The sequence below is a fragment of the Oncorhynchus clarkii genome, chromosome 12 (assembly GCF_045791955.1).
Source record: "Oncorhynchus clarkii lewisi isolate Uvic-CL-2024 chromosome 12, UVic_Ocla_1.0, whole genome shotgun sequence".
In the NCBI taxonomy this organism is placed as follows: Eukaryota; Metazoa; Chordata; class Actinopteri; order Salmoniformes; family Salmonidae; genus Oncorhynchus; species Oncorhynchus clarkii.
In genome coordinates, this window is record NC_092158.1 from 21010930 (window position 1) to 21038532 (window position 27603).

General features: G+C 45.1%; 1 protein-coding gene across 2 annotated transcripts in view; it reads right to left on the minus strand.

The window, feature by feature from the left end:
• Positions 1–3166: 3166 nt before the first annotated feature.
• The window catches only part of LOC139422868 (transcription factor RFX3-like), a 68410-nt gene continuing 43973 nt past the window's right edge, over positions 3167–27603 (minus strand). Inside the window, exons 6-17 of one of the 2 annotated variants that reach the window (XM_071174294.1) lie at positions 14977–15158; positions 14039–14158; positions 13683–13807; positions 12901–13016; positions 12392–12507; positions 10131–10285; positions 9925–10022; positions 9621–9770; positions 9174–9382; positions 8859–9012; positions 8660–8702; positions 3167–6521 (exon numbers count right to left, since the gene is read on the minus strand). In XM_071174294.1, coding sequence (XP_071030395.1) covers positions 6229–6521; positions 8660–8702; positions 8859–9012; positions 9174–9382; positions 9621–9770; positions 9925–10022; positions 10131–10285; positions 12392–12507; positions 12901–13016; positions 13683–13807; positions 14039–14158; positions 14977–15158 — 1761 coding nt within the window. In that variant the 3' untranslated portion in view covers positions 3167–6228. The remainder of the gene's footprint in view (positions 6522–8659; positions 8703–8858; positions 9013–9173; positions 9383–9620; positions 9771–9924; positions 10023–10130; positions 10286–12391; positions 12508–12900; positions 13017–13682; positions 13808–14038; positions 14159–14976; positions 15159–27603) is intronic. The other variant, XM_071174295.1, reaches the window with a different exon arrangement.

Sequence of the window (27603 nt, forward strand, 5' to 3'; positions counted from 1 at the left end):
CTATTGCCTCACCAGAATGTGTCGTTAATTTCCCGACAATTCTACAAGTTGAATCGCCACCGTTCGCCATACAGCAGGTGATCACTAACACACCCACCCACTGCCTTCATCCGTTCATCTTCTCGGTGTGTCCATTCTCTATGACAACTTAATTGAGATACAACAGCAATGACAATTATTTTCAACAAGAAAAAGTTTATTAATTTAAAAGACAAGCCACAAATTTTAAGAAAACAACACTAAGCTAGCCTGAGCTCAAGTCTGAAATATTCAGAAAACCAAACTACGTGTTTTTAATAGTTCCTATATTTTCATCATTACGACAAACTAAATGTTAATATATGCCTTTATAAATATAAAAGTTTCCCAGTTTTCCTCATCTTTTATGTAAAATACACAATACAAATCACCCTACACTTATTGGTTAGCTCTTGCCAATTTAAGAAGATATAATATACTAGCTAAGAGGTAACTTGAAACAACACACAAAAAGAAAGTCACTTGAGATGTACAGTATGTATACACAGGTAACTGCCAAAATAAAGGAAACATTAACATAGTGTCTTAATAGGGCGTTGGGCCACCACGAGCCAGAACAGCTTCAATACACCTTGGCATACAGTGCCTTCAGAAAGTATTCACACCCCTTGGCTTTCTCCACAATTTTTTGTTACAAAGTGGGATTAGAATGGATTTGTCATGTTTTGTTAACAATCTACACAAAATAGTCTGTCAAAGCGTAAGAAAAAACCTAACATTTGTAAAAAATAAAAATGTTTACAAAAATAAAAGAAATATCTTGATGAGATAAGTTTTCAACCCCCTGAGTCAACACAGAAAACCTCCGGCAGCGATTACAGATGAGTCTTTAAGAGCTTTGCACACCTGGATTGTGCAACATTTGCCCATTATGCTTTAAAAAAAAGTCTTCAAGCTCTGTCAAATTGGTTGTTGATCATTGCTAGTCAACCATTTTCAGATCTTGCCATAGATGTAAGTCAACACTGTAACTCAGCCATTCAGGAACATTCACTGTCTTCTTGGTAAGCAACTCCAGTGAAGATTTGGCCTGTGTTTAGGTTTATTGTCTTACTGAAATGTGTATTTATCTCCCAGTGTCTGGGGGAAAGCAGACTGAACCAGGTTTTCCTCTAATCAAATCATATCAAGCTTTATTTATTCACAGCACATTTCAGACATGGAATGCAACACAATGTGCTTTACAGGAAAAAAACTAATTAAAATAAAAGCGGAAATATTTACTACACAACAAACATATGATAGGATTTTGCCTATGCTTAGCTCCACTCCGTTCCTATTTATCCTGAAAACCCCCCCAGTCCTTAACGATTACAAGCATACCCATAACATGATGCAGCCACCACTATGCTTGAAAATTAGATGAGTGGTACTCAGTAATGTGTTGTATTTGCCCCAAACATAACACATTGTATTCAGGACAAAAAGTTAATCGCTTTGCAACATTTTTTGCAGCATTATTTTTTAATCTGTACAGGCTTCCTTCTTTTCACTGTCAATTAGGTTAGTATTGTGGAGTAACTACAATGTTGTTGATCCATCAATTTCCTAACGGTTTTAAAGTCACCATTGGCCTGATGGTGAGTTAATTACTTCAAAAGATGCCCATCTTTGTGAGGAATTGGAAAACCTCCCTAGACTTTGTGGCTGAATCTTTGTTGGAAATTCTTGTGAGTCTTGTTAAGCACATTATTACTCCTGAACTTATTTAGGCTTGCCATACTTGACAAGACATTTGCTTTTCCTTTTAAATTCATTTGTAAAAATGTCTAACATTATGGGGGTATTGTGTGTAGGCCAGTGTCAAGAAAATCTCAATTTAATACATTTTAAACTCAGGCTGTAACACAAAAACATTTGAAAAAAAAATCAGGGGTGTGAATACTTTCTGAAAACACTGTAGATTCTACAAGTGTCTGGAACTCTATCGGAGTGATGCAACACTATCCTTCCACGAGAAATTCCATCATTTGGTGTTTTGTTGATGGTGGAAAACGCTGTCTCAGGCACGGCTCCATAATCTCCCACAAGTGTTCATTTGAGTTGAGATCTGGTGACAGACAGCCATGGCATATGGTTTACATTGTTTCATCAAAACCATTCAGGTGACCACTCATGCCCTGTGGATAGGGGCACAACCATGCTAGCCAAAACGTGGTGGGATGTTCATTGCTTAATTCTAATTAATTCAGGAACCACACCTTTGTAGAACCACCTACTTTTTTTTAACATACTTTGTATCCCTCATTTACTGAAGTGTTAACATTATCGTGGCAGCTACCTGTATATGAATACAATACATTATCCAAAACGAGGAAAAAGAGAATTCAATGTTTTTTTGGCTGAAATAAAACATCCAAAAAGAACAAAACAAATATTTAAGGAGACAGTAAATAAATATCCTTTCTTCCCATTTTGTCTATATTTACATCTTGGTTACATCTGGGGAGTTTTCAACTAAAAGGTTTCCCCATAAATCCACTGCCAAATGCGTGTGCTTGCATTAGAGCGTGCTACAGCGGGCCACAACTCACTAGACTGTCAAATGGCACTTAAAATAGAACAGGAAAATATTCCAAATCATACTGAATAAAGCAAACATACAGCAATCAGTGAATATCATACAACGAAAGGAAATGATCGTGACAACAATGAAAGTGATAGTACAGTGTTGCTATTGGCAAATATCCCAGTTCAGTTATACTCCAATCTTTGTTAGTTTAGTGATACAGTAAATCTATACAATAGTAGTTCTCTCCTAATGCGCAGTCCAACAGCAAATATCTGGAGCAAGCTACATCCATTGTAAACTGTCCTGTGAGGTCATTGGTCAGTAACAGTTGACCAGTACTCATAGTTTGGATGAGATCAGGATCAAGGGTAGAAGTGTACGATCCCTCAGGCCCATATCCTCCTCTCACTGTGAGCAGCCATTTTCACCTCACTACCATAAAACGCCTGTCTAAAGAGCCTGTATCTGGAACCATGGAGTCAGACCAGAGACGTAGGCCCCCCTGCCTGGGCAAAATCAAAGGCACTGGGTCTCGTGGATCAGTGAAGCTGCCGTATTCTCACCCCTCCCAACTGACATAGTTTGAGAGTAGCTGATATGTTTTGCAGGATGTCATTTTTTCCTTTTCAGTTTTTTGTTGTAGTTGCTGGATCTAACCTTTAACGTTGGAAATGGGCTCAATTATCAAGGAACCAAAAAGGGAAGGCCCTAATATTTTAAATCTTAAACAAATATAAATGTACGACTTTTTGTGAATGGTCAACTATGAATAAAACACAATTGATGTTAAAACAGGCAGGTTTGATGAGGTTACAGAGTGAATACAGCATTTACTGTCTGGCACATAAAAATATTTTTAAAAATGAGATAAACCAACAGATTCTAGCAGCACAAAAAGGCATGCAAGACCAAAAAAAGCACTTTCAAGATTCTAAAGCACATCTGTAAGCCGCTTGCACTCCAGGCACAAATGAATACACATTTAATCTTAACATCTTCAGTATTTTCATGACAAAAAAGGTCAAAGTCCAAGAGCCATATCTAACGGCATGTTGGGTGACAGTACAGTCATTAAGAAAGATCTTGTCATTTCTGTGAGGTCAGAGTTTGGCATGTAAACAAATGCCCAAAGGCCTTCAATTACCTGTAAGCAAGGTCGATGACCTTCAGTTTAAAGTGAACGCACCTTATCTTCCGCGAAAACTAATGAAAGGCAATATAATTCTACTTGTCCTTTCTCATATACCTGTAAAGAAAATGTAGTTTATCAAATAAATCCACTTCCACTGAAAACATAATTCCAGTCCTTTTGCAGGTACATTTTGTTTCTCAGAAGTTATAATTCCATTTTCAAGACTGGTTTACGCATGGATACATGTGCATAACTTAAGAATAATTTCTCAAATAGTAAAACAAAAGCACTATGAATACTAATAAATGAAGTCGAGGCAAAGCATTGGTGCAGACAGTTCTCCAGATGAGAGTTAAAAAACAGAAAGGTAACTTCAGTAGTATCAACAACAAGATTCTTCCAGTTCAACACATTGTTCCTGTGTGTTCTCCATTTCCTAAAAGCTATCAATAACAGTTCAAGTACAAAATGTGTATCCAGTGTCATCAGAGAAGCTGGTCCCCATGCCCCCACCCATTTCACAGTCAATCAACCAATCACAGAAGAGCTACAAAAGAAACAATCACAGATGACAATCAGATCAACCACATGAAAACAAAACAAACAAAATGAATACATTGTATCATCCTTATATATATATATATATCTTTAAATATCAGAAAATATCTACTTTTGGTCCACTATACAAATATGCACTTTAGAAGGGAGATAATAAGGGTGATGACGTTGTGGACTAAGAATTGAAGGGGCTGAAATGACTGTGTATTTTAGTTGTGTGTGGTCTAACAGGCATGTATAATGTTAGTGTGCAGCGTTGAAGGAGTAATACGGTTAGTATGTCAGAACAAGTTTGGTGACTGTGCTGTACGTGTCAACGGGCTGGCAACACTGGTGTGAGGTAGGGTGACTAGTGGGTGTGCTCAAACACATGTTCAGACTCATTCATACACACACAATCAACATCTCAATCAAGTCCTCCCATCTGCACATGCACACACACTTCACCCAATAGCAGAGGCCAAAGCAGGAGCAGGCCTCGAGTGTGGAAAGAGTGAGAGCAGGTACAAACAAACAAAACATTTCATAGAACCAGCACAGAGAACTCAACAAGCACCTCTGAACCTGCATCTCTCCAGCCCTGCAGTAACACTGATGAGCCAGCCCAAATCCAGCCACAAGTCACCAGAGACACAAAGTTGTTGCTGGGACAGTAATGCAGAGGAGCTGTGTGTGTCTCTGTGTGTGTGTGTGTGTGTGTGTGTGTGTGTGTGTGTGTGTGCTATCCTTTCCCTCAACCACACAATCAGTCAGGACTACATGGACAGCTGCAGTAAGGGTTATTAAGGCACTACGATGAAGCCGAGGTACATAGAATCCCTGACATTCACTCTGCTCTGCAACACGGCACTGTTGGGACAGGAAACAGAACACGCAGCACCCTCGCCGTGGTAACTGTGGCGGCCATGATGGCTCTCTTTCGCTCTGCCAGTTTCCTCTGGTTGGTTGGTTTTTGGTCCATTCAGAACTCAAGAAACCTACAAAAAAACACACCTACTGTACTGAGAACATATCAATAGATAATAAGTCCAACTAATGTAATTTTGTCACACTATCGAGCATCTAAACTCAACCAAACCAAGGCCATAAGTCAAGCACACCCCACACTATGTATGAAATGTGTAGAAAAGCCAGTGTTGTAGAAGTGGTGTACTACAGCTTGTCTGTTTAACCTCGTCTCTCTGTCTCTACACAGTAACAGCATAAATAACAGAATGTCTTCCTTCATGGGCAGAACTAACTTCAAGGCTAAAAGCCATTAGTGCTTATCAGGGGATCATGGCTACAATTATACACTATTCAATAAATCATAGGATGCCAAACAACACATTACAAGCAATAAGCAATCATAATCCACCAAATGTCATATCTCAACAATGCTTCAAAAGATTCACGACTTTAAAAAAATATTATATCATTCAACTGAATTCTGTCTGAACATCTGGTAGTGTAAGAGAATAGCACCTGTGTGGTTGTTTAGATATATACTAAACAAGCCAATCTAAGAGAGAACCAAGTGTTTTCTGTCAATCAATGCCGTTGTTCTTCTGGGGCTGGTGGCTTGGATTTGAGCTTTTAAACATCAGGAAATACGTGAATCTCTAAGTAAGGACACCTTCCCTTCTACACAGCTACAGTAGGGTCAAGCCAGTGTCTCACGCCTGTACAACCCCCCCCACCTCCCAATCCCCCTCCCTGACCCAGAGGACAGCCACATGACAGACAGAGACAGCCCGTCCACATGACTCTGCCACATCCACATTCCCGTCTAGCTCTACTCATCCATCCACCGCTTGTGTGACGCCAGCTGTGGTCGTGATGTTTTTCACGCTCCCTTACTGGTCAGGGTGGAGGGGGGAGGAGTGTGTCTAGACGAGTGCAGAGAAAACACAGCGTACGACAGAGGGGACAGTGCAGACGTGCGTGACAGCGAGAGACAGAGAGAAGAGAGGTTGCCCGGGGGAGGGGGGGGGGGGTCATCTCCCTCTCAGACGGAGGCGTAGGTGTTGCCGGTGGCACTGCAGTGGCGGATGGTGGTGGTGGCGGCGGAGGTGGTGAGGATGTGCTCAGCATGGTTCTGGGGGGGCTGGGGCAGGGAGTGCAGGATGCCCGGCTGGAGCACCCCCACCACGGGGTTACTGCCGTCCTCCAGAGCCCCCACCTGAATCACCTGGATCACCTGGTGCTCATGTTCTACCTCAGCCTTCTCCCGCTTGGCCAGCGGCTCCCCGGACTCCTCCATGTCCTCCTCCAGGTCACTGTCCATCTCACTAACCTCGTCTGGACAGAGGGACAAGGACAGTCAGACAGATGGGCAGGAAGACCAGAGGTACAGAGTTAAAATAATGATTCTCCAGGATTCTCAGGAGTCCTGCGGGACCATTGTTTTGACAGGAAAGGCTGCACACAAAACAACAGCTTTTCTTACTAACATTTGAATGTTACATTTAACTAAATCAATGGGTATTAATTGAAGGTGCTGCTCTTTAAGTGACAGCACGTTGAGACCAAGGTAAGAGGAGTTAAGGCTCCTGAAAGCTGAATGACCCACAGCCATGCTGGACGGACATATCTCAAAGATCTTAAGAACTCCATGTACTGTAGACGCAGAAACCTACAGAGACTTAGCCTGTAGACACAGAAACCTACAGAGACTTAGCCTGTAGACGCAGAAACCTACAGAGACTTAGCCTGTAGACACAGAAACCTACAGAGACTTAGCCTGTAGACACAGAAACCTACAGAGACTTAGCCTGTAGACACAGAAACCTACAGAGACTTAGCCTGTAGACGCAGAAACCTACAGAGACTTAGCCTGTAGACACAGAAACCTACAGAGACTTAGCCTGTAGACACAGAAACCTACAGAGACTTAGCCTGTAGACGCAGAAACCTACAGAGACTTAGCCTGTAGACACAGAAACCTACAGAGACTTAGCCTGTAGACGCAGAAACCTACAGAGCCTTAGCCTGTAGACACAGAAACCTACAGAGACTTCGCCTGTAGACACAGAAACCTATAGAGACTTAGCCTGTAGACGCAGAAACCTAGAGACTTAGCCTGTAGACACAGAAACCTACAGAGACTTAGCCTGTAGACACAGAAACCTACAGAGACTTAGCCTGTAGACACAGAAACCTACAGAGACTTCGCCTGTAGACACAGAAACCTACAGAGACTTCGCCTGTAGACACAGAAACCTACAGAGACTTAGCCTGTAGACGCAGAAACCTAGAGACTTAGCCTGTAGACACAGAAACCTACAGAGACTTAGCCTGTAGACGCAGAAACCTACAGAGACTTAGCCTGTAGACACAGAAACCTACAGAGACTTAGCCTGTAGACACAGAAACCTACAGAGACTTGGCCTGTAGACGCAGAAACCTAGAGACTTAGCCTGTAGACACAGAAACCTACAGAGACTTAGCCTGTAGACACAGAAACCTACAGAGACTTAGCCTGTAGACACATAAACCTACAGAGACTTAGCCTGTAGACACAGAAACCTACAGAGACTTAGCCTGTAGACACAGAAACCTACAGAGACTTAGCCTGTAGACGCAGAAACCTACAGAGACTTAGCCTGTAGACACAGAAACCTACAGAGACTTAGCCTGTAGACACAGAAACCTACAGAGACTTAGCCTGTAGACACAGAAACCTACAGAGACTTAGCCTGTAGACACAGAAACCTACAGAGACTTAGCCTGTAGACGCAGAAACCTACAGAGACTTAGCCTGTAGACACAGAAACCTACAGAGACTTAGCCTGTAGACACAGAAACCTACAGAGACTTAGCCTGTAGACACAGAAACCTACAGAGACTTAGCCTGTAGACGCAGAAACCTACAGAGACTTAGCCTGTAGACGCAGAAACCTACAGAGACTTAGCCTGTAGACACAGAAACCTACAGAGACTTAGCCTGTAGACACAGAAACCTACAGAGACTTAGCCTGTAGACACAGAAACCTACAGAGACTTAGCCTGTAGACACAGAAACCTACAGAGACTTAGCCTGTAGACACAGAAACCTACAGAGACTTAGCCTGTAGACACAGAAACCTACAGAGACTTAGCCTGTAGACACAGAAACCTACAGAGACTTAGCCTGTAGACGCAGAAACCTACAGAGACTTAGCCTGTAGACACAGAAACCTACAGCGACTTAGCCTGTAGACACAGAAACCTACAGAGACTTAGCCTGTAGACGCAGAAACCTACAGAGACTTAGCCTGTAGACACAGAAACCTACAGAGACTTAGCCTGTAGACACAGAAACCTACAGAGACTTAGCCTGTAGACACAGAAACCTACAGAGACTTAGCCTGTAGACGCAGAAACCTACAGAGACTTAGCCTGTAGACACAGAAACCTACAGCGACTTAGCCTGTAGACACAGCTTGGGGTTGGCTTACCTTTGTCTATGTTAGCAGGTGACATGGCGTTGAGGTCATCGAACTGCAATACAATAAACATCACACAGAAACCATACTGAAACTGAGCACAAGGATAATGGGACTGTTACATTTATGCGTGTGTGTGTCTATATATATATATATATATATATATATATATATATATATATAAAACGTGTTCATTTCTTCTGGCCCTTACTTCTCCCATGACACTGATAGGTGTCTGGCCGGTTGCCTGGGCGACGCGGTGTTCCACCAGGTAGAACATGTACTCGTCGTAGAGCAGGCGGATCAGGTGGAACGAGCCAAAACTGGCCGCGCTGCGCAGGGTCAGGTCCCGAATCACCATGGAGCTGAAAAAGAGATGAACAGGAGATCCTCATCAACCACTGGAAAACTTCTGAACTTCTAATAATCAATGAATATGATAAACAATACAACACACTACTTAAATTGGGTAAGAGGGCAAAAACATAGAAATGATTCTATTTCGATGGACGGTACAGTAGCTGACCTGTAGAAGGACCACTTGAGCAGGAACTGTCGTGCCGCCCTGGGGAAGCTGGGCCTGTCTTCGAAGGGCTGTAGGACCTGGGTGACCACGTTGTCCAGCCAGGCAGCCCACTGCTCCAGAGAGCTCTGCTGCTGCAGGGTGGCCTTGAAGTCCTGCTCTAACCTCTGAACCACACCCTCCTCACACTGACACACCCACGACGCCTGCTCCTAAAGAGAGAGCGACGAGAGAGATGGGACGGGTCATTGTGGACTTGCAAATACACAGATGCACACGCATCCTTTGATGAAATAAACAGCTAATTCAAGCAGAGAGAGGACTAACAGATGAGGACACATGGCAATACAATGGACAGATGTATCCCTCTAAATAAATACACAGACAATCAAACAAAACCATTGCCAGACAGCCGGACGGAGGGACGGACAGCCAGCCAGAGGGACGGACCTGCACGTTGGCGAAGTCGACGCGGTTAAGGTCGCTGAGCATCTGATTGATCTGGGAGGTGTTCTGCAGCACGGCGCGTGCTGCCTGGGCCAGGTGGTTCAGACTAGTGTAGCGACGCAGCGTCTGAGCAAAGGCACTAACAGCGGCAACCTGCAGCCAATCAAACAGCAGCCAATTAGAATCAGACCAAAACTAACAGATAAAACAGGAAAGTCAGGATCAAAGCAAATAATACAAAAATAGGCCATTTAAGTTGATTTGTCAAAATGTGTGTAAGTAAGTGAGCAAGTAGGTGTGTTTTTACCTTGGTCTGGATCATTCTCTGTGGAATGGTGTTCATGGCATTGTTGAGCCAGCCTTCCAGGCTTTTGGCAAAGTTGCGGATGGCTTGAGTCAAGGCACCTAGAGGGACAGATACAAAGCACAGCAGTCTATTTAATGACCAACATTTGAATTCTGATGTCCAACTAAGGACGAGTGAGAGAGTGCGTGTGTGTGACAGCCACTCACTGGGGATGGGTCTGAGGACATCAGGGATGAGGATCTCCACTAGGGCCTGGTACATCAGGTGGTCACAGGAACTCATCCACTTGAGCACAGCCTCGTTCCTACAGAGCACCAGCAGTCTGCAGCAGGGCAGACGGCCCTCAATCTCACTCACACCACTGTGGAGACCAGGTTCAAGAGTTACACATACTCTCATATACTGGATCAGATTCACCTCACTCACACCACTGTGGAGACCAGGTTCAAGAGTTACACATACTCTCATATACTGGATCAGATTCACCTCACTCACACCACTGTGGAGACCAGGTTCAATAGTTACACATACTCTCATATACTGGATCAGATTCACCTCACTCACACCACTGTGGAGACCAGGTTCAATAGTTACACATACTCTCATATACTGGATCAGATTCACCTCAATCTCACTGGCCCTACTGTCCTGGGATGGGGTTGACTTTTGACCAGCCACATTACATCTCTCCAATCAAAAGATATCTGTCCATTTGGAAGACATTTGAAACATTTCCTTATCAAAAGGATATTTGAAGCATTCAAGAGGATGAAGAGTTTAGGCACTATAATGAAATATGTTTCTAATGGACATCTGTTTTAAGGAGGTGAATGTTATTTATAATAAGATTTACATGGAGAAAATCAGACCTCTCTGAAATTAAAATGGATGGCCCTCCATTCAGCAAAAATATATTTGACCTAAACCCTCCCTGAACACTTAACAAAAAGTGACCCTCCCCTAAACCCCAAATCATAATTAAAACAAAGTGGATAGCAGAGAACATTCTGCCGTTTACCCTCATTTCTTGGACAGACAGACAGCCTTAGATATTCCGTTTTAAAAACTGTTCTTCGTCCTGTAAGCATTACAAGGCAAACGCAGGAATTGTGGGCTACAGTTTGGGCTACACACAAATATGACCTCTATGTAAAGGTGAGACTCTCACAAACATGTTGGTTTTGCTCTAAGTTGCACCACAAGCCTCAAGATTCGTCTGACGGTCCCCCGCTACCAGTTGAAACAATTTACAGAAGTACAGTATATATGGAGACAGTTTAGTGCCAAAATAAGGGATTAAATACATGTAAAAAATATTGTTTCCTGATCTTTCTTCTCTCTCAGATGTAGGACAGATCCTTCAGAACAAACTTCCTTTAGATTTATTTGGGGGGGGGGACTATCTGACTATCCATGTAGTGAATCTGTTATTCAATGCATTTCTATGGGCTAATATCAGTAAGGCCACAAAATGTTTCTATCGAATCATTTTTGGGATACTTCAAGGGGTCTTAAAATTCAAAATCAAATCGCAAAATGATCCTTGGTATGACCTTAAAACAATTCCACATAGCTTAGTAGTAACAAGGTAGTCGGTATGCAAGCTAGTGCATTTTTTGGACTATGCCTAGTCAAAGACTTTCTTTGGAAAAGCCTTTGACTCTCCTCCTGAACTGCCCCCGTAGGCCTACACAGCACAGCCATTGGTTAGACAGCTCACAAAAACGTTTTTGATCAGCAAGAGCAGAGCAGACCGGGGCTCAAGGTTGGAATATCCATTACAGGGTGTAATGCAGCCTAGTTTTATTTACACCATCCCAGCAGCTATCTTACAGATATACCTTTGCCTTATGCTTCCCCCGAGCATGGACTTTGTAGCCTATAGGCATACTTGATATTGGGCGCCCAGCGGAGAATCAGAGGTGAGGGGTGGCATCAGGTATACACTGAGTATACCAAACATTAGAAACACTTTCCTAATATTGAGTTGCACCCCGCCCCCCTTTTGTCCTCAGAACAGACTCAATTCGTTGGGGCATGGACTCTACAAGGTGTTGAAAGCTTTCCACAGGGATGCCATGTTGACTCCAGTGCTTCGCACAGTTGTGTCAAGTTGGCTGGATGTCCTTTGGGTGGTGGACCATTCTTGATACACACAGAAAACTGATACACACTGAGAAATATTTAAATTTCATCAATTACATATTACCTGACCCTCCCCTGGACTACATACAAAAAAATATATACTAAACCTTTCCTTTGACTGAAATTTAAAAAGCATGACCCTCTCCCATTTTCCTCCAGGTAACCATTTTGTAAATCTCGATCCATCCCTAATGGACAATGATTAATGACAACAAGAGAGAGGGAGAGATAACGAGTGAGAGAGAGTGTGTGTGAGAAATGGAGAGAGAGAGAGAGGAGAGAGAGAAGAGAGGAGAGAGACAGAGAGAGACAGAGAAAGGACCTGTTTTCTGTGATGGTGGCGCCCTCCACTGAGTCAGAAGGAGAATAGCGCCAGAAAGTCTGCCACAGCTTCTCTATTAGACTGAACTGGAGGTTGACCACCACATCCAGAATGGCCTGCAAGAGACACACGACATGGTCAACATCACACACTGCTCATTCACAGTCATTCTGATTAGCATGGATGATCTGGTGTGTACCCATTTACTTACATGTACATATTCTCATTCACCCCTTTAGATTTGTGTGTATTAGGTAGTTGTTGGAGAAGTGTTAGATTACTTGTTAGATATTACTGCACTGTTGGAACTAGAAGCACAAGCATTTTGCTACACTCGCAATAACATCTTCTACCCATGTGTATGTGACCAATAAAATTTGATTTGATTAGTGGAGATGAAGACTTGGAAATATCATGCATGCCAAAGAAAGCTCCCATTCATTTGCACATTTAGCATAATACAAAACTTTGATGTGAAATGTTGTTAGAGGTGATGGATAATCTCTGACCTCACAGTGCTCTCTGTAGAGTGACTGAAGAGCTTTGATGTCGTCTGGGCCGACGTTCTCCACGTTGGTCTCTCCCAGGACCAGCTCCACAAAGTCTGGCAGGGCCCGCGATGTGTCTGTCAGGAGGGACACATGGAAACCAAGGTCAACAACAACTCACGTTATCAGTCCAGTAAAAATCAGAGAAACAAACAGGGTAGATATTTAACAAGGAAATGCTAAAGGCTGAGAAAATGGTATCAATGGTTCAGTGCAGGATATAACCGACAGGGGAACACTTAGGAGACTGCTTGCAGAACTCAGCAGAGGAACACTTAGGAGACTGCTTACAGAACTCAGCAGAGGAACACTTAGGAGACTGCTTACAGAACTCAGCAGAGGAACACTTAGGAGACTGCTTACAGAACTCAGCAGAGGAACACTTAGGAGACTGCTTACAGAACTCAGCAGAGGAACACTTAGGAGACTGCTTACAGAACTCAGCAGAGGAACACTTAGGAGACTGCTTACAGAACTCAGCAGAGGAACACTTAGGAGACTGCTTACAGAACTCAGCAGAGGAACACTTAGGAGACTGCTTACAGAACTCAGCAGAGGAACACTTAGGAGACTGCTTACAGAACTCAGCAGAGGAACACTTAGGAGACTGCTTACAGAACTCAGCAGAGGAACACTTAATATCAAGCAAACTGTGTCAATAAATATACCTTCTGGGAGCATCAAACGCTATCAATCTATTGACGCTGCAAGTCAGTTAGTAAGCATACACACTGCTCACTCACCCAGGTACTGCTGGTGGTGCTGGCTCTGTGCGATGACAGTCTGCTCTGCTGCACTGGGGGTGTGCTGGCCTCCGCCTGAGAAGTTCTCCCCAGATACACCATCAACCTTCTGCATCGGCTTAAACCTACAATAACAATGCCTCAGTCAGTACTGTATGTGTGTGTGTGTGTGTATGAAAGCCTGTATGTGTGTGTGTGTGTGTGTGCGTGTATGAATGCCTGTATGTGTGTGTGTGTGTGTGTGTGTGTGTGTGTGTGTGTGTGTGTGTGTGTGTGTATGAAATCCTGTATGTGTGTGTGTGTGTGTGTGTGTGTGTGTCTGTGTATGAAAGCCTGTATGTGTGTGTGTGTTGTACCTCTGTTTCTGTTGGACAGGCTGCTGTCTGAGGGCCATGTACTGCATGTCCTCCTGCAGTCTGTTGAGAGGAGAGTCCGGCTTCAACCGGATCCCATAGTAGTGGTACTTCGAGTTCCCTCTGCAACACACACAGTCAGGAATGATCAGCTAACTGTTCTCAGTACTGAAGAACACTACACCAATCAAAAACATGCTGTAATACCAAACGAGAAATCCTAATGAAGACAGACGGGAAAAAAATAAAAGCCAAGGAAAAGGGAAATACTCAACTGCAGGAGTTCGAGGAGATACAGAGAGTAGGACTGGAGATGTAGAGATAGGAGGGTAGAAGAGGAGAGAGAGCAGGACTGGAGACATAGAGAAAGGATAGAAGAAGAGAAGAGAGAGCAGGACTGGAGATGTAGAGATAGGATAGTAGAAGAGGAGAGAGAGCAGGACTGGAGATGTAGAGATAGGATAGTAGAAGAGGAGAGAGAGCAGGACTGGAGATATAGAGATAGGATAGTAGAAGAGGAGAGAGAGCAGGACTGGAGATGTAGAGATAGGATAGTAGAAGAGGAGAGAGCAGGACTGGAGATGTAGAGAAAGGATAGAAGAAGAGGAGAGAGAGCAGGACTGGAGATGTAGAGATAGGATAGAAGAAGAGGAGAGAGAGCAGGACTGGAGGACTGAAGACGTAGAGAAAGGATAGTAGAAGATAAGAGATAGCAGGACTGGAGACGTAGAGATAGTAGAAGAGAAGAGAGCAGGACTGGAGGACTGGAGAAGTAGAGATAGGATAGAAGAGGAGGAGAGAGAGTAGGACTGGAGGACTAGAGACGTAGAGATAGGATAGAAGAAGAGAGAGCAGGACTGGAGACATAGAGATAGGCTAGAAGAAGAGGAGAGAGAGAGAGAGGTCAATACTAGAGCGTGTCTGTTCTCTCAGTAGCTTACCGTGTGCCCAGGCGACGCGTGCGGAGTCCCATGAAGATGGAGCGGATGAGTTTGCCAAAGGAAGCAGCGTTGACCGGGTCCAACTTCTGCTCCTGGCAGTGGCGCAGGTAGTGGTTGTAGAGGGTGGAGCGAGGCAGACTCACCCCCTCCGCTGTCTCATAGTTATCCAGTAGCCACTGCAGCTGGGAGGGGGGGGGGGGGGGGGGTGTATGGCGTCAATTACACACATGTAGGTCACTAGCAGATAGTCCCATGCGTCACCCTCCCCCACTTGTCTGTAAAATACCATCACCCACTGATCTGGCATTAAAATCACAATTAACTAACGGAGTGAAACATTTCAATCAAGGCACAGGAGGCATCCCAATCAACACAGAGTGAAAGAGAGCGAGAGAGAGAGAGCTGGAGATACTAGAAGAGAGGGAGAGCTGGAGATCCTAAAAGAGACGGAGAGCTGGAGGTACTAGAAGAAAGAGAGAGCTGGAGATACTAGAAGAGAGGGAGAGCTGGATATACTAGAAGAGAGGGAGAGCTGGAGATACTAAAAGAGAGAGCTGGAGATACTAAAAGAGAGAGAGAGAGCTGGAGATACTAAAAGAGAGAGAGAGCTGGAGATACTAGAAGAGAAGGAGAGCTGGAGATACTAGAAGAGAAGGAGAGATGTAGATAATAAAAGAGAAGGAGAGCTGTAGATAATATAAGAAAGGGAGAGCTGTAGATACTAGAAGAGAGGGAGGGCTGGAGATACTAGAAGAGAGGGAGAGCTGGAGATACTAGAAGAGAGGGAGAGCTGGAGATACTAGGAGAGCGAGAGAGCTGGAGATACTAGAAGAGAGCGAGAGAGCTGGAGATACTAAAAGAAAGGGAGACCTGGAGATACTAAAAGAAAGGGAGACCTGGAGATACTAGAAGATAAGGAGAGCTGGAGATACTAGAAGATAAGGAGAGCTGGAGATACTAGAAGAGAGAGAGGGAGAGCTGGAGATACTAAAAGAGAGGGAGAGCTGGAGATACTAGAAGAGAGAGAGAGAGCTGGAGATACTAAAAGAGAGAGAGCTGTAGATACTAGAAGAGAGGGAGAGCTGTAAATACTAGAAGAGAGGGAGAGCTGTAGATACTAGAAGAGAGGGAGAGCTGTAGATACTAGAAGAGAGGGAGAGCTGGAGATACTAGAAGAGAAGGAGAGCTGGAGATACTAGAAGAGAGGGAGAGCTGGAGATACTAGAAGAGAGGGAGAGCTGTAGATACTAGAAGACAAGGAGAGCTGGAGATACTAGAAGAGAGGGAGAGCTGGAGATACTAGAAGAGAGGGAGAGCTGGAGATACTAGAAGAGAGGGAGAGCTGGAGATACTAAAAGAAAGGGAGACCTGGAGATACTAGAAGATAAGGAGAGCTGGAGATACTAGAAGAGAGAGAGAGAGAGAGCTGGAGATACTAAAAGAGAGGGAGAGCTGGAGATACTAGAAGAGAGGGAGAGCTGGAGATACTAGAAGAGAGGGAGAGCTGGAGATACTAGAAGAGAGGGAGAGCTGGAGATACTAGAAGAGAGCGAGCGAGCTGGAGATACTAGAAGAGAGCGAGAGAGCTGGAGATACTAGAAGAGAGCGAGAGAGCTGGAGATACAAAAAGAAAGAGAGAGCTGGAGATACTAGAAGATGAGGAGAGCTGGAGATACTAGAAGAGAAGGGAGAGCTGGAGATACTAGAAGAGAAGGGAGAGCTGGAGATACTAGAAGAGAGGGAGAGCTGGAGATACTAGAAGAGAAGGAGAGCTGGATATACTAGAAGAGAGAGAGAGAGAGCTGGAGATACTAGAAGAGAGGGAGAGCTGGATATACTAGAAGAGAGGGAGAGCTGGAGATACTAGAAGAGAGGGAGAGCTGGAGATACTAGAAGAGAGGGAGGAGAGCTAGAGATACTAGAAGAGAGGGAGGAGAGCTAGAGACACTAGAAGAGAGGGAGAGCTGGAGATACTAGAAGAGAGGGAGAGCTGGAGATACTAGAAGAGAGGGAGAGCTGGAGATACTAGAAGAGAAGGAGAGCTGGAGATACTAGAAGAGAAGGAGAGCTGGAGATACTAGAAGAGAAGGAGAGCTGGAGATACTAGAAGAGAGGGAGAGCTCAAGATACTAGAAGAGAAGGAGAGCTGGAGATACTAAAAGAGAGGGAGAGCTGGAGATACTAAAAGAAAGGGAGAGCTGTAGATACTAGAAGAGAGGGAGAGCTGGAGATACTAAAAGAAAGGGAGAGCTGGAGCTACTAGAAGATAAGGAGAGCTGGAGATACTAGAAGAGAGAGAGAGAGAGCTGGAGATACTAAAAGAGAGGGAGAGCTGTAGATACTAGAAGAGAGGGAGAGCTGTAGATACTAGAAGAGAGGGAGAGCTGTAGATACTAGAAGAGAGGGGGAGCTGGAGATACTAGAAGATAAGGAGAGCTGGAGATACTAGAAGAGAATGAGAGCTGTAGATACTAGAAGAGAGGGAGAGCTGTAGATACTAGAAGAGAAGGAGAGCTGGAGATACTAGAAGAGAGGGAGAGCTGGAGATACTAGAAGAGAGGGAGAGCTGTAGATACTAGAAGACAAGGAGAGCTGGAGATACTAGAAGAGAGGGAGAGCTGGAGAAACTAGAAGAGAGGGAGAGCTGGAGATACTAGAAGAGAGAGAGAGCTGGAGATACTAAAAGAAAGGGAGACCTGGAGATACTAGAAGATAAGGAGAGCTGGAGATACTAGAAGAGAGAGAGAGAGAGCTGGAGATACTAGAAGAGAGGGAGAGCTGGAGATACTAGAAGAGAGGGAGAGCTGGAGATACTAGAAGAGAGGGAGAGCTGGAGATACTAGAAGAGAGGGAGAGCTGGAGATACTAGAAGAGAGCGAGAGATCTGGAGGTACTAGAAGAGAGCGAGAGAGCTGGAGATACTAGAAGAGAGCGAGAGAGCTGGAGATACAAAAAGAAAGAGAGAGCTGGAGATACTAGAAGATGAGGAGAGCTGGAGATACTAGAAGAGAAGGGAGAGCTGGAGATACTAGAAGAGAGGGAGAGCTGGAGATACTAGAAGAGAAGGAGAGCTGGATATACTAGAAGAGAGAGAGAGAGAGCTGGAGATACTAGAAGAGAGGGAGAGCTGGATATATTAGAAGAGAGGGAGAGCTGGAGATACTAGAAGAGAGGGAGAGCTGGAGATACTAGAAGAGAGGGAGGAGAGCTAGAGATACTAGAAGAGAGGGAGGAGAGCTAGAGACACTAGAAGAGAGGGAGAGCTGGAGATACTAGAAGAGAGGGAGAGCTGGAGATACTAGAAGAGAGGGAGAGCTGGAGATACTAGAATAGAAGGAGAGCTGGAAATACTAGAAGAGAAGGAGAGCTGGAGATACTAGAAGAGAAGGAGAGCTGGAGATACTAGAAGAGAGGGAGAGCTGGAGATACTAGAAGAGAGGGAGAGCTGGAGATACTAGAAGAGAAGGAGAGCTGGAGATACTAGAAGAGAAGGAGAGCTGGAGATACTAGAAGAGAAGGAGAGCTGGAGATACTAGAAGAGAAGGAGAGCTGGAGATACTAGAAGAGAGGGAGAGCTCGAGATACTAGAAGAGAAGGAGAGCTGGAGATACTAAAAGAGAGGGAGAGCTGGAGATACTAGAAGAGAGAGAGAGAGAGAGCTGGAGATACTAAAAGAGAGGGAGAGCTGGAGATACTAGAAGAGAGGGAGAGCTGGAGATACTAAAAGAAAGGGAGAGCTGGAGCTACTAGAAGATAAGGAGAGCTGGAGATACTAGAAGAGAGAGAGAGAGAGCTGGAGATACTAAAAGAGAGGGAGAGCTGGAGATACTAAAAGAAAGAGAGAGCTGTAGATACTAGAAGAGAGGGAGAGCTGGAGATACTAGAAGAGAAGGAGAGCTGGAGATACTAAAAGAGAGGGAGAGCTGTAGATACTAGAAGAGAGAGAGAGCTGTAGATACTAGAAGAGAGGGAGAGCTGGAGATACTAGAAGAGAAGGAGAGCTGGAGATACTAGAAGAGAAGGAGAGCTGGAGATACTAAAAGAGAGGGAGAGCTGGAGATACTAGAAGAGAGAGAGAGAGAGAGAGCTGGAGATACTAAAAGAGAGGGAGAGCTGGAGATACTAGAAGAGAGGGAGAGCTAGAGATACTAAAAGAAAGGGAGAGCTGGAGCTACTAGAAGATAAGGTGAGCTGGAGATACTAGAAGAGAGAGAGAGCTGTAGATACTAGAAGAGAGAGAGCTGTAGATACTAGAAGAGAGGGAGAGCTGTAGATACTAGGAGAGCGAAAGAGCTGGGGATACTAGAAGAGAGCGAGAGAGCTGGAGATACTAGAAGAAAGGGAGACCTGGAGATACTAAAAGAAAGGGAGACCTGGAGATACTAGAAGATAAGGAGAGCTGGAGATACTAGAAGAGAGAGAGGGAGAGCTGGAGATACTAAAAGAGAGGGAGAGCTGGAGATACTAGAAGAGAGAGAGAGAGAGAGAGCTGGAGATACTAAAAGAGAGGGAGAGCTGTAGATACTAAAAGAGAGGGCGAGCTGGAGATACTAGAAGAGAGGGAGAGCTGTAGATACTAGAAGAGAGGGCGAGCTGGAGATACTAGAAGAGAGGGCGAGCTGGAGATACTAGAAGAGAGGGAGAGCTGTAGATACTAGAAGAGAGGGAGAGCTGTAGATACTAGAAGAGAAAGAGAGCTGGAGATACTAGAAGAGAAAGAGAGCTGGAGATACTAGAAGAGAGGGAGAGCTGGAGATACTAGAAGAGAGGGAGAGCTGGAGATACTAGAAGAGAATGAGAGCTGGAGATACTAGAAGAGAATGAGAGCTGGAGATACTAGAAGATAAGGAGAGCTGTAGATACTAGAAGAGAGGGAGAGCTGTAGATACTAGAAGAGAGGGAGAGCTGTAGATACTAGCAGAGAGGGAGAGCTGGAGATACTAGAAGAGAGGGAGAGCTGTAGATACTAGCAGAGAAGGAGAGCTGGAGATACTAGAAGAGAAGGAGAGCTGGAGATACTAGAAGAGAAGGAGAGCTGGAGATACTAGAAGAGAAGGAGAGCTGGAGATACTAGAAGAGAAGGAGAGCTGGAGATACTAGAAGAGAGGGAGAGCTGGAGATACTAGAAGAGAGGGAGAGCTGGAGATACTAGAAGAGAGGGAGAGCTGGAGATACTAGAAGAGAGGGAGAGCTGGAGATACTAAAAGATAAGAAGAGCTGGAGATACTAGAAGATAAGGAGAGCTGGAGATACTAGAAGAGAGAGAGGGAGAGCTGGAGATACTAAAAGAGAGGGAGAGCTGGAGATACTAGAAGAGAGGGAGAGCTAGAGATACTAGAAGAGAGCGAGAGAGCTGGAGATACTAGAAGAGAGGGAGAGCTGGAGATACTAGAATAGAGCGAGAGAGCTGGAGATACTAGAAGATAAGGAAAGCTGGAGATACTAGAAGAGAAGGGAGAGCTGGAGATACTAGAAGAGAAGGGAGAGCTGGAGATACTAGAAGAGAGGGAGAGCTGGAGATACTAGAAGAGAAGGAGAGCTGGATATACTAGAAGAGAGAGAGAGAGCTGGAGATACTAGAAGAGAGGGAGAGCTGGAGATACTAGAAGAGAGGGAGAGCTGGAGATACTAGAAGAGAGGGAGAGCTGGAGATACTAGAAGAGAGGGAGGAGAGCTAGAGATACTAGAAGAGAGGGAGGAGAGCTAGAGACACTAGAAGAGAGGGAGAGCTGGAGATACTAGAAGAGAGGGAGAGCTGGAGATACTAGAAGAGAGGGAGAGCTGGAGATACTAGAAGAGAAGGAGAGCTGGAGATACTAGAAGAGAAGGAGAGCTGGAGATACTAGAAGAGAAGGAGAGCTGGAGACACTAGAAGAGAGGGAGAGCTGGAGATACTAGAAGAGAAGGAGAGCTGGAGATACTAGAAGAGAAGGAGAGCTGGAGATACTAGAAGAGAAGGAGAGCTGGAGATACTAGAAGAGAAGGAGATCTGGAGATACTAGAAGAGAGGGAGAGCTGGAGATACTAGAAGAGAAGGAGAGCTGGAGATACTAAAAGAGAGGGAGAGCTGGGGATACTAGAAGAGAGAGAGAGAGAGAGCTGGAGATAGTAAAAGAGAGGGAGAGTTGGAGATACTAGAAGAGAGAGAGAGAGAGCTGGAGATACTAAAAGAAAGGGAGAGCTGGAGATACTAAAAGAGAGGGAGAGCTGGAGATACTAGAAGAGAGGGAGAGCTGGAGATACTAGAAGAGAGCGAGAGAGCTGGAGATACTAGAAGAGAGCGAGAGAGCTGGAGATACTAGAAGAGAGCGAGAGAGCTGGAGATACTAGAAGATAAGGAGAGCTGGAGATACTAGAAGAGAAGGAGAGTTGGAGATACTAGAAGAGAAGGAGAGCTGTAGATACTAGAAGAAAGGGAGAGCTGTAGATACTAGAAGAGAAGGAGAGCTGGAGGTACTAGAAGAGAGGGAGAGCTGGAGGTACTAGACGAGAGGGAGAGCTGTAGATACTAGAAGACAAGGAGAGCTGGAGATACTAGAAGAGAGGGAGAGCTGGAGGTACTAGACGAGAGGGAGAGCTGTAGATACTAGAAGACAAGGAGAGCTGGAGATACTAGAAGAGAGGGAGAGCTGGAGATACTAGAAGAGAGGGAGAGCTGGAGATACTAGAAGAGAGGGAGAGCTGGAGATACTAAAAGATAAGGAGAGCTGGAGATACTAGAAGAGAGAGAGGGAGAGCTGGAGATACTAAAAGAGAGGGAGAGCTGGAGATACTAGAAGAGAGGGAGAGCTAGAGATACTAGAAGAGAGCGAGAGAGCTGGAGATACTAGAAGAGAGGGAGAGCTGGAGATACTAGAAGAGAGCGAGAGAGCTGGAGATACTAGAAGATAAGGAAAGCTGGAGATACTAGAAGAGAAGGGAGAGCTGGAGATACTAGAAGAGAAGGGAGAGCTGGAGATACTAGAAGAGAAGGAGAGCTGGATATACTAGAAGAGAGAGAGAGAGCTGGAGATACTAGAAGAGAGGGAGAGCTGGAGATACTAGAAGAGAGGGAGAGCTGGAGATACTAGAAGAGAGGGAGAGCTGGAGATACTAGAAGAGAGGGAGAGCTGGAGATACTAGAAGAGAAGGAGAGCTGGAGATACTAGAAGAGAAGGAGAGCTGGAGATACTAGAAGAGAAGGAGAGCTGGAGATACTAGAAGAGAAGGAGAGCTGGAGATACTAGAAGAGAGAGAGAGAGAGAGAGCTGGAGATACTAAAAGAGAGGGAGAGCTGGAGATACTAGAAGAGAGGGAGAGCTGGAGATACTAGAAGAGAGGGAGAGCTGGAGATACTAAAAGAAAGGGAGAGCTGGAGCTACTAGAAGATAAGGAGAGCTGGAGATACTAGAAGAGAGAGAGAGAGAGCTGGAGATACTAAAAGAGAGGGAGAGCTGGAGATACTAAAAGAAAGAGAGAGCTGTAGATACTAGAAGAGAGGGAGAGCTGGAGATACTAGAAGAGAAGGAGAGCTGGAGATACTAAAAGAGAGGGAGAGCTGTAGATACTAGAAGAGAGAGAGAGCTGTAGATACTAGAAGAGAGGGAGAGCTGGAGATACTAGAAGAGAAGGAGAGCTGGAGATACTAGAAGAGAAGGAGAGCTGGAGATACTAAAAGAGAGGGAGAGCTGGAGATACTAGAAGAGAGAGAGAGAGAGAGAGCTGGAGATACTAAAAGAGAGGGAGAGCTGGAGATACTAGAAGAGAGGGAGAGCTAGAGATACTAAAAGAAAGGGAGAGCTGGAGCTACTAGAAGATAAGGTGAGCTGGAGATACTAGAAGAGAGAGAGAGCTGTAGATACTAGAAGAGAGAGAGCTGTAGATACTAGAAGAGAGGGAGAGCTGTAGATACTAGGAGAGCGAAAGAGCTGGGGATACTAGAAGAGAGCGAGAGAGCTGGAGATACTAGAAGAAAGGGAGACCTGGAGATACTAAAAGAAAGGGAGACCTGGAGATACTAGAAGATAAGGAGAGCTGGAGATACTAGAAGAGAGAGAGGGAGAGCTGGAGATACTAAAAGAGAGGGAGAGCTGGAGATACTAGAAGAGAGAGAGAGAGAGAGAGCTGGAGATACTAAAAGAGAGGGAGAGCTGTAGATACTAAAAGAGAGGGCGAGCTGGAGATACTAGAAGAGAGGGAGAGCTGTAGATACTAGAAGAGAGGGCGAGCTGGAGATACTAGAAGAGAGGGCGAGCTGGAGATACTAGAAGAGAGGGAGAGCTGTAGAAACTAGAAGAGAGGGAGAGCTGTAGATACTAGAAGAGAAAGAGAGCTGGAGATACTAGAAGAGAAAGAGAGCTGGAGATACTAGAAGAGAGGGAGAGCTGGAGATACTAGAAGAGAGGGAGAGCTGTAGATACTAGCAGAGAAGGAGAGCTGGAGATACTAGAAGAGAAGGAGAGCTGGAGATACTAGAAGAGAAGGAGAGCTGGAGATACTAGAAGAGAAGGAGAGCTGGAGATACTAGAAGAGAAGGAGAGCTGGAGATACTAGAAGAGAGGGAGAGCTGGAGATACTAGAAGAGAGGGAGAGCTGTAGATACTAGCAGAGAGGGAGAGCTGGAGATACTAGAAGAGAGGGAGAGCTGTAGATACTAGCAGAGAAGGAGAGCTGGAGATAATAGAAGAGAAGGAGAGCTGGAGATACTAGAAGAGAAGGAGAGCTGGAGATACTAGAAGAGAAGGAGAGCTGGAGATACTAGAAGAGAAGGAGAGCTGGAGATACTAGAAGAGAGGGAGAGCTGGAGATACTAGAAGAGAGGGAGAGCTGGAGATACTAGCAGAGAAGGAGAGCTGGAGATACTAGAAGAGAGGGAGAGCTGGAGATACTAGAAGAGAGGGAGAGCTGGAGATACTAGAAGAGAGGGAGAGCTGGAGATACTAGAAGAGAGGGAGAGCTGGAGATACAAGAAGAGAGGGAGAGCTGGAGATACTAGAAGAGAGGGAGAGCTGGAGATACTAGAAGAGAGCGAGAGAGCTGGAGATACTAGAAGAGAGCGAGAGAGCTGGAGATACTAGAAGATAAGGAGAGCTGGAGATACTAGAAGAGAAGGAGAGCTGTAGATACTAGAAGAGAGGGAGAGCTGTAGATACTAGAAGAGAAGGAGAGCTGGAGGTACTAGAAGAGAGGGAGAGCTGGAGGTACTAGACGAGAGGGAGAGCTGTAGATACTAGAAGACAAGGAGAGCTGGAGATACTAGAAGAGAGGGAGAGCTGGAGATACTAGAAGAGAGGGAGAGCTGGAGATACTAGAAGAGAGGGAGAGCTGGAGATACTAAAAGATAAGAAGAGCTGGAGATACTAGAAGATAAGGAGAGCTGGAGATACTAGAAGAGAGAGAGGGAGAGCTGGAGATACTAAAAGAGAGGGAGAGCTGGAGATACTAGAAGAGAGGGAGAGCTAGAGATACTAGAAGAGAGCGAGAGAGCTGGAGATACTAGAAGAGAGGGAGAGCTGGAGATACTAGAATAGAGCGAGAGAGCTGGAGATACTAGAAGATAAGGAAAGCTGGAGATACTAGAAGAGAAGGGAGAGCTGGAGATACTAGAAGAGAAGGGAGAGCTGGAGATACTAGAAGAGAGGGAGAGCTGGAGATACTAGAAGAGAAGGAGAGCTGGATATACTAGAAGAGAGAGAGAGAGCTGGAGATACTAGAAGAGAGGGAGAGCTGGAGATACTAGAAGAGAGGGAGAGCTGGAGATACTAGAAGAGAGGGAGAGCTGGAGATACTAGAAGAGAGGGAGGAGAGCTAGAGATACTAGAAGAGAGGGAGGAGAGCTAGAGACACTAGAAGAGAGGGAGAGCTGGAGATACTAGAAGAGAGGGAGAGCTGGAGATACTAGAAGAGAGGGAGAGCTGGAGATACTAGAAGAGAAGGAGAGCTGGAGATACTAGAAGAGAAGGAGAGCTGGAGATACTAGAATAGAAGGAGAGCTGGAGACACTAGAAGAGAGGGAGAGCTGGAGATACTAGAAGAGAAGGAGAGCTGGAGATACTAGAAGAGAAGGAGAGCTGGAGATACTAGAAGAGAAGGAGAGCTGGAGATACTAGAAGAGAAGGAGAGCTGGAGATACTAGAAGAGAGGGAGAGCTGGAGATACTAGAAGAGAAGGAGAGCTGGAGATACTAGAAGATAAGGAGAGCTGGAGATACTAGAAGAGAGAGAGGGAGAGCTGGAGATACTAAAAGAGAGGGAGAGTTGGAGATACTAGAAGAGAGGGAGAGCTAGAGATACTAGAAGAGAGCGAGAGAGCTGGAGATACTAGAAGAGAGGGAGAGCTGGAGATACTAGAAGAGAGCGAGAGAGCTGGAGATACTAGAAGATAAGGAAAGCTGGAGATACTAGAAGAGAAGGGAGAGCTGGAGATACTAGAAGAGAAGGGAGAGCTGGAGATACTAGAAGAGAAGGAGAGCTGGATATACTAGAAGAGAGAGAGAGAGCTGGAGATACTAGAAGAGAGGGAGAGCTGGAGATACTAGAAGAGAGGGAGAGCTGGAGATACTAGAAGAGAGGGAGAGCTGGAGATACAAGAAGAGAGGGAGGAGAGCTAGAGATACTAGAAGAGAGGGAGGAGAGCTAGAGACACTAGAAGAGAGGGAGAGCTGGAGATACTAGAAGAGAGGGAGAGCTGGAGATACTAGAAGAGAGGGAGAGCTGGAGATACTAGAAGAGAAGGAGAGCTGGAGATACTAGAAGAGAAGGAGAGCTGGAGATACTAGAAGAGAAGGAGAGCTGGAGACACTAGAAGAGAGGGAGAGCTGGAGATACTAGAAGAGAAGGAGAGCTGGAGATACTAGAAGAGAAGGAGAGCTGGAGATACTAGAAGAGAAGGAGATCTGGAGATACTAGAAGAGAAGGAGATCTGGAGATACTAGAAGAGAGGGAGAGCTGGAGATACTAGAAGAGAAGGAGAGCTGGAGATACTAAAAGAGAGGGAGAGCTGGGGATACTAGAAGAGAGAGAGAGAGAGCTGGAGATACTAAAAGAGAGGGAGAGTTGGAGATACTAGAAGAGAGAGAGAGAGAGCTGGAGATACTAAAAGAGAGGGAGAGCTGGAGATACTAGAAGAGAGGGAGAGCTGGAGATACTAAAAGAAAGGGAGAGCTGGAGCTACTAGAAGATAAGGAGAGCTGGAGATACTAGAAGAGAGAGAGAGAGAGCTGGAGATACTAAAAGAGAGGGAGAGCTGGAGATACTAGAAGAGAGAGAGAGAGAGCTGGAGATACTAAAAGAAAGGGAGAGCTGGAGATACTAAAAGAGAGGGAGAGCTGTAGATACTAGAAGAGAGAGAGAGCTGTAGATACTAGAAGAGATGGAGAGCTGGAGATACTAGAAGTGAAGGAGAGCTGGAGATACAATAAGAGAGGGAGAGCTGGAGATACTAGAAGAGAGCGAGAGAGCTGGAGATACTAGAAGAGAGGGAGAGCTGGAGATACTAGAAGAGAGAGAGAGAGAGCTGGAGATACTAAAAGAGAGGGAGAGCTGGAGATACTAGAAGAGAGAGAGAAAGAGAGAGCTGGAGATACTAAAAGAGAGGGAGAGCTGGAGATACTAGAAGAGAGAGAGAGAGAGAGAGAGCTGGAGATACTAAAAGAGAGGGAGAGCTGGAGATACTAGAAGAGAGGGAGAGCTGGAGATACTAAAAGAAAGGGAGAGCTGGAGATACTAAAAGAGAGGGAGAGCTGTAGATACTAGAAGAGAGAGAGAGCTGTAGATACTAGAAGAGAGGGAGAGCTGGAGATACTAGAAGAGAAGGAGAGCTGGAGATACTAGAAGAGAGGGAGAGCTGGAGATACTAGAAGAGAGCGAGAGAGCTGGAGATACTAGAAGAGAGCGAGAGAGCTGGAGATACAAAAAGAAAGAGAGAGCTGGAGATACTAGAAGATAAGGAGAGCTGGAGATACTAGAAGAGAAGGGAGAGCTGGAGATACTAGAAGAGAAGGGAGAACTGGAGATACTAGAAGAGAGGGAGAGCTGGAGATACTAGAAGAGAGCGAGAGAGCTGGAGATACAAAAAGAAAGAGAGAGCTGGAGATACTAGAAGAGAAGGAGAGCTGGAGATACTAGAAGAGAAGGAGACCTGGAGATACTAGAAGATAAGGAGAGCTAAAGATACTAGAAGAGAGAGAGAGAGAGCTGGAGATACTAAAAGAGAGGGAGAGCTGGAGATACTAGAAGAGAGCGAGAGAGCTGGAGATACTAGAAGAGAGCGAGAGAGCTGGAGATACTAGAAGAGAGCGAGAGAGCTGGAGATACTAGAAGAGAGCGAGAGAGCTGGAGATACTAGAAGAGAGCGAGAGAGCTGGAGATACTAGAAGAGAGCGAGAGAGCTGGAGATACAAAAATAAAGAGAGAGCTGGAGATACTAGAAGATAAGGAGAGCTGGAGATACTAGAAGAGAAGGGAGAGCTGGAGATACTAGAAGAGAAGGAGAGCAGGAGATACAAGAAGAGAGGGAGAGCTGGAGATACTAGAAGAGAGGGAGAGCTGGAGATACAAGAAGAGAGGGAGAGCTGGAGATACTAGAAGAGAGGGAGAGAGAGAGCTGGAGATACTAAAAGAGAGGGAGAGCTGGAGATACTAAAAGAAA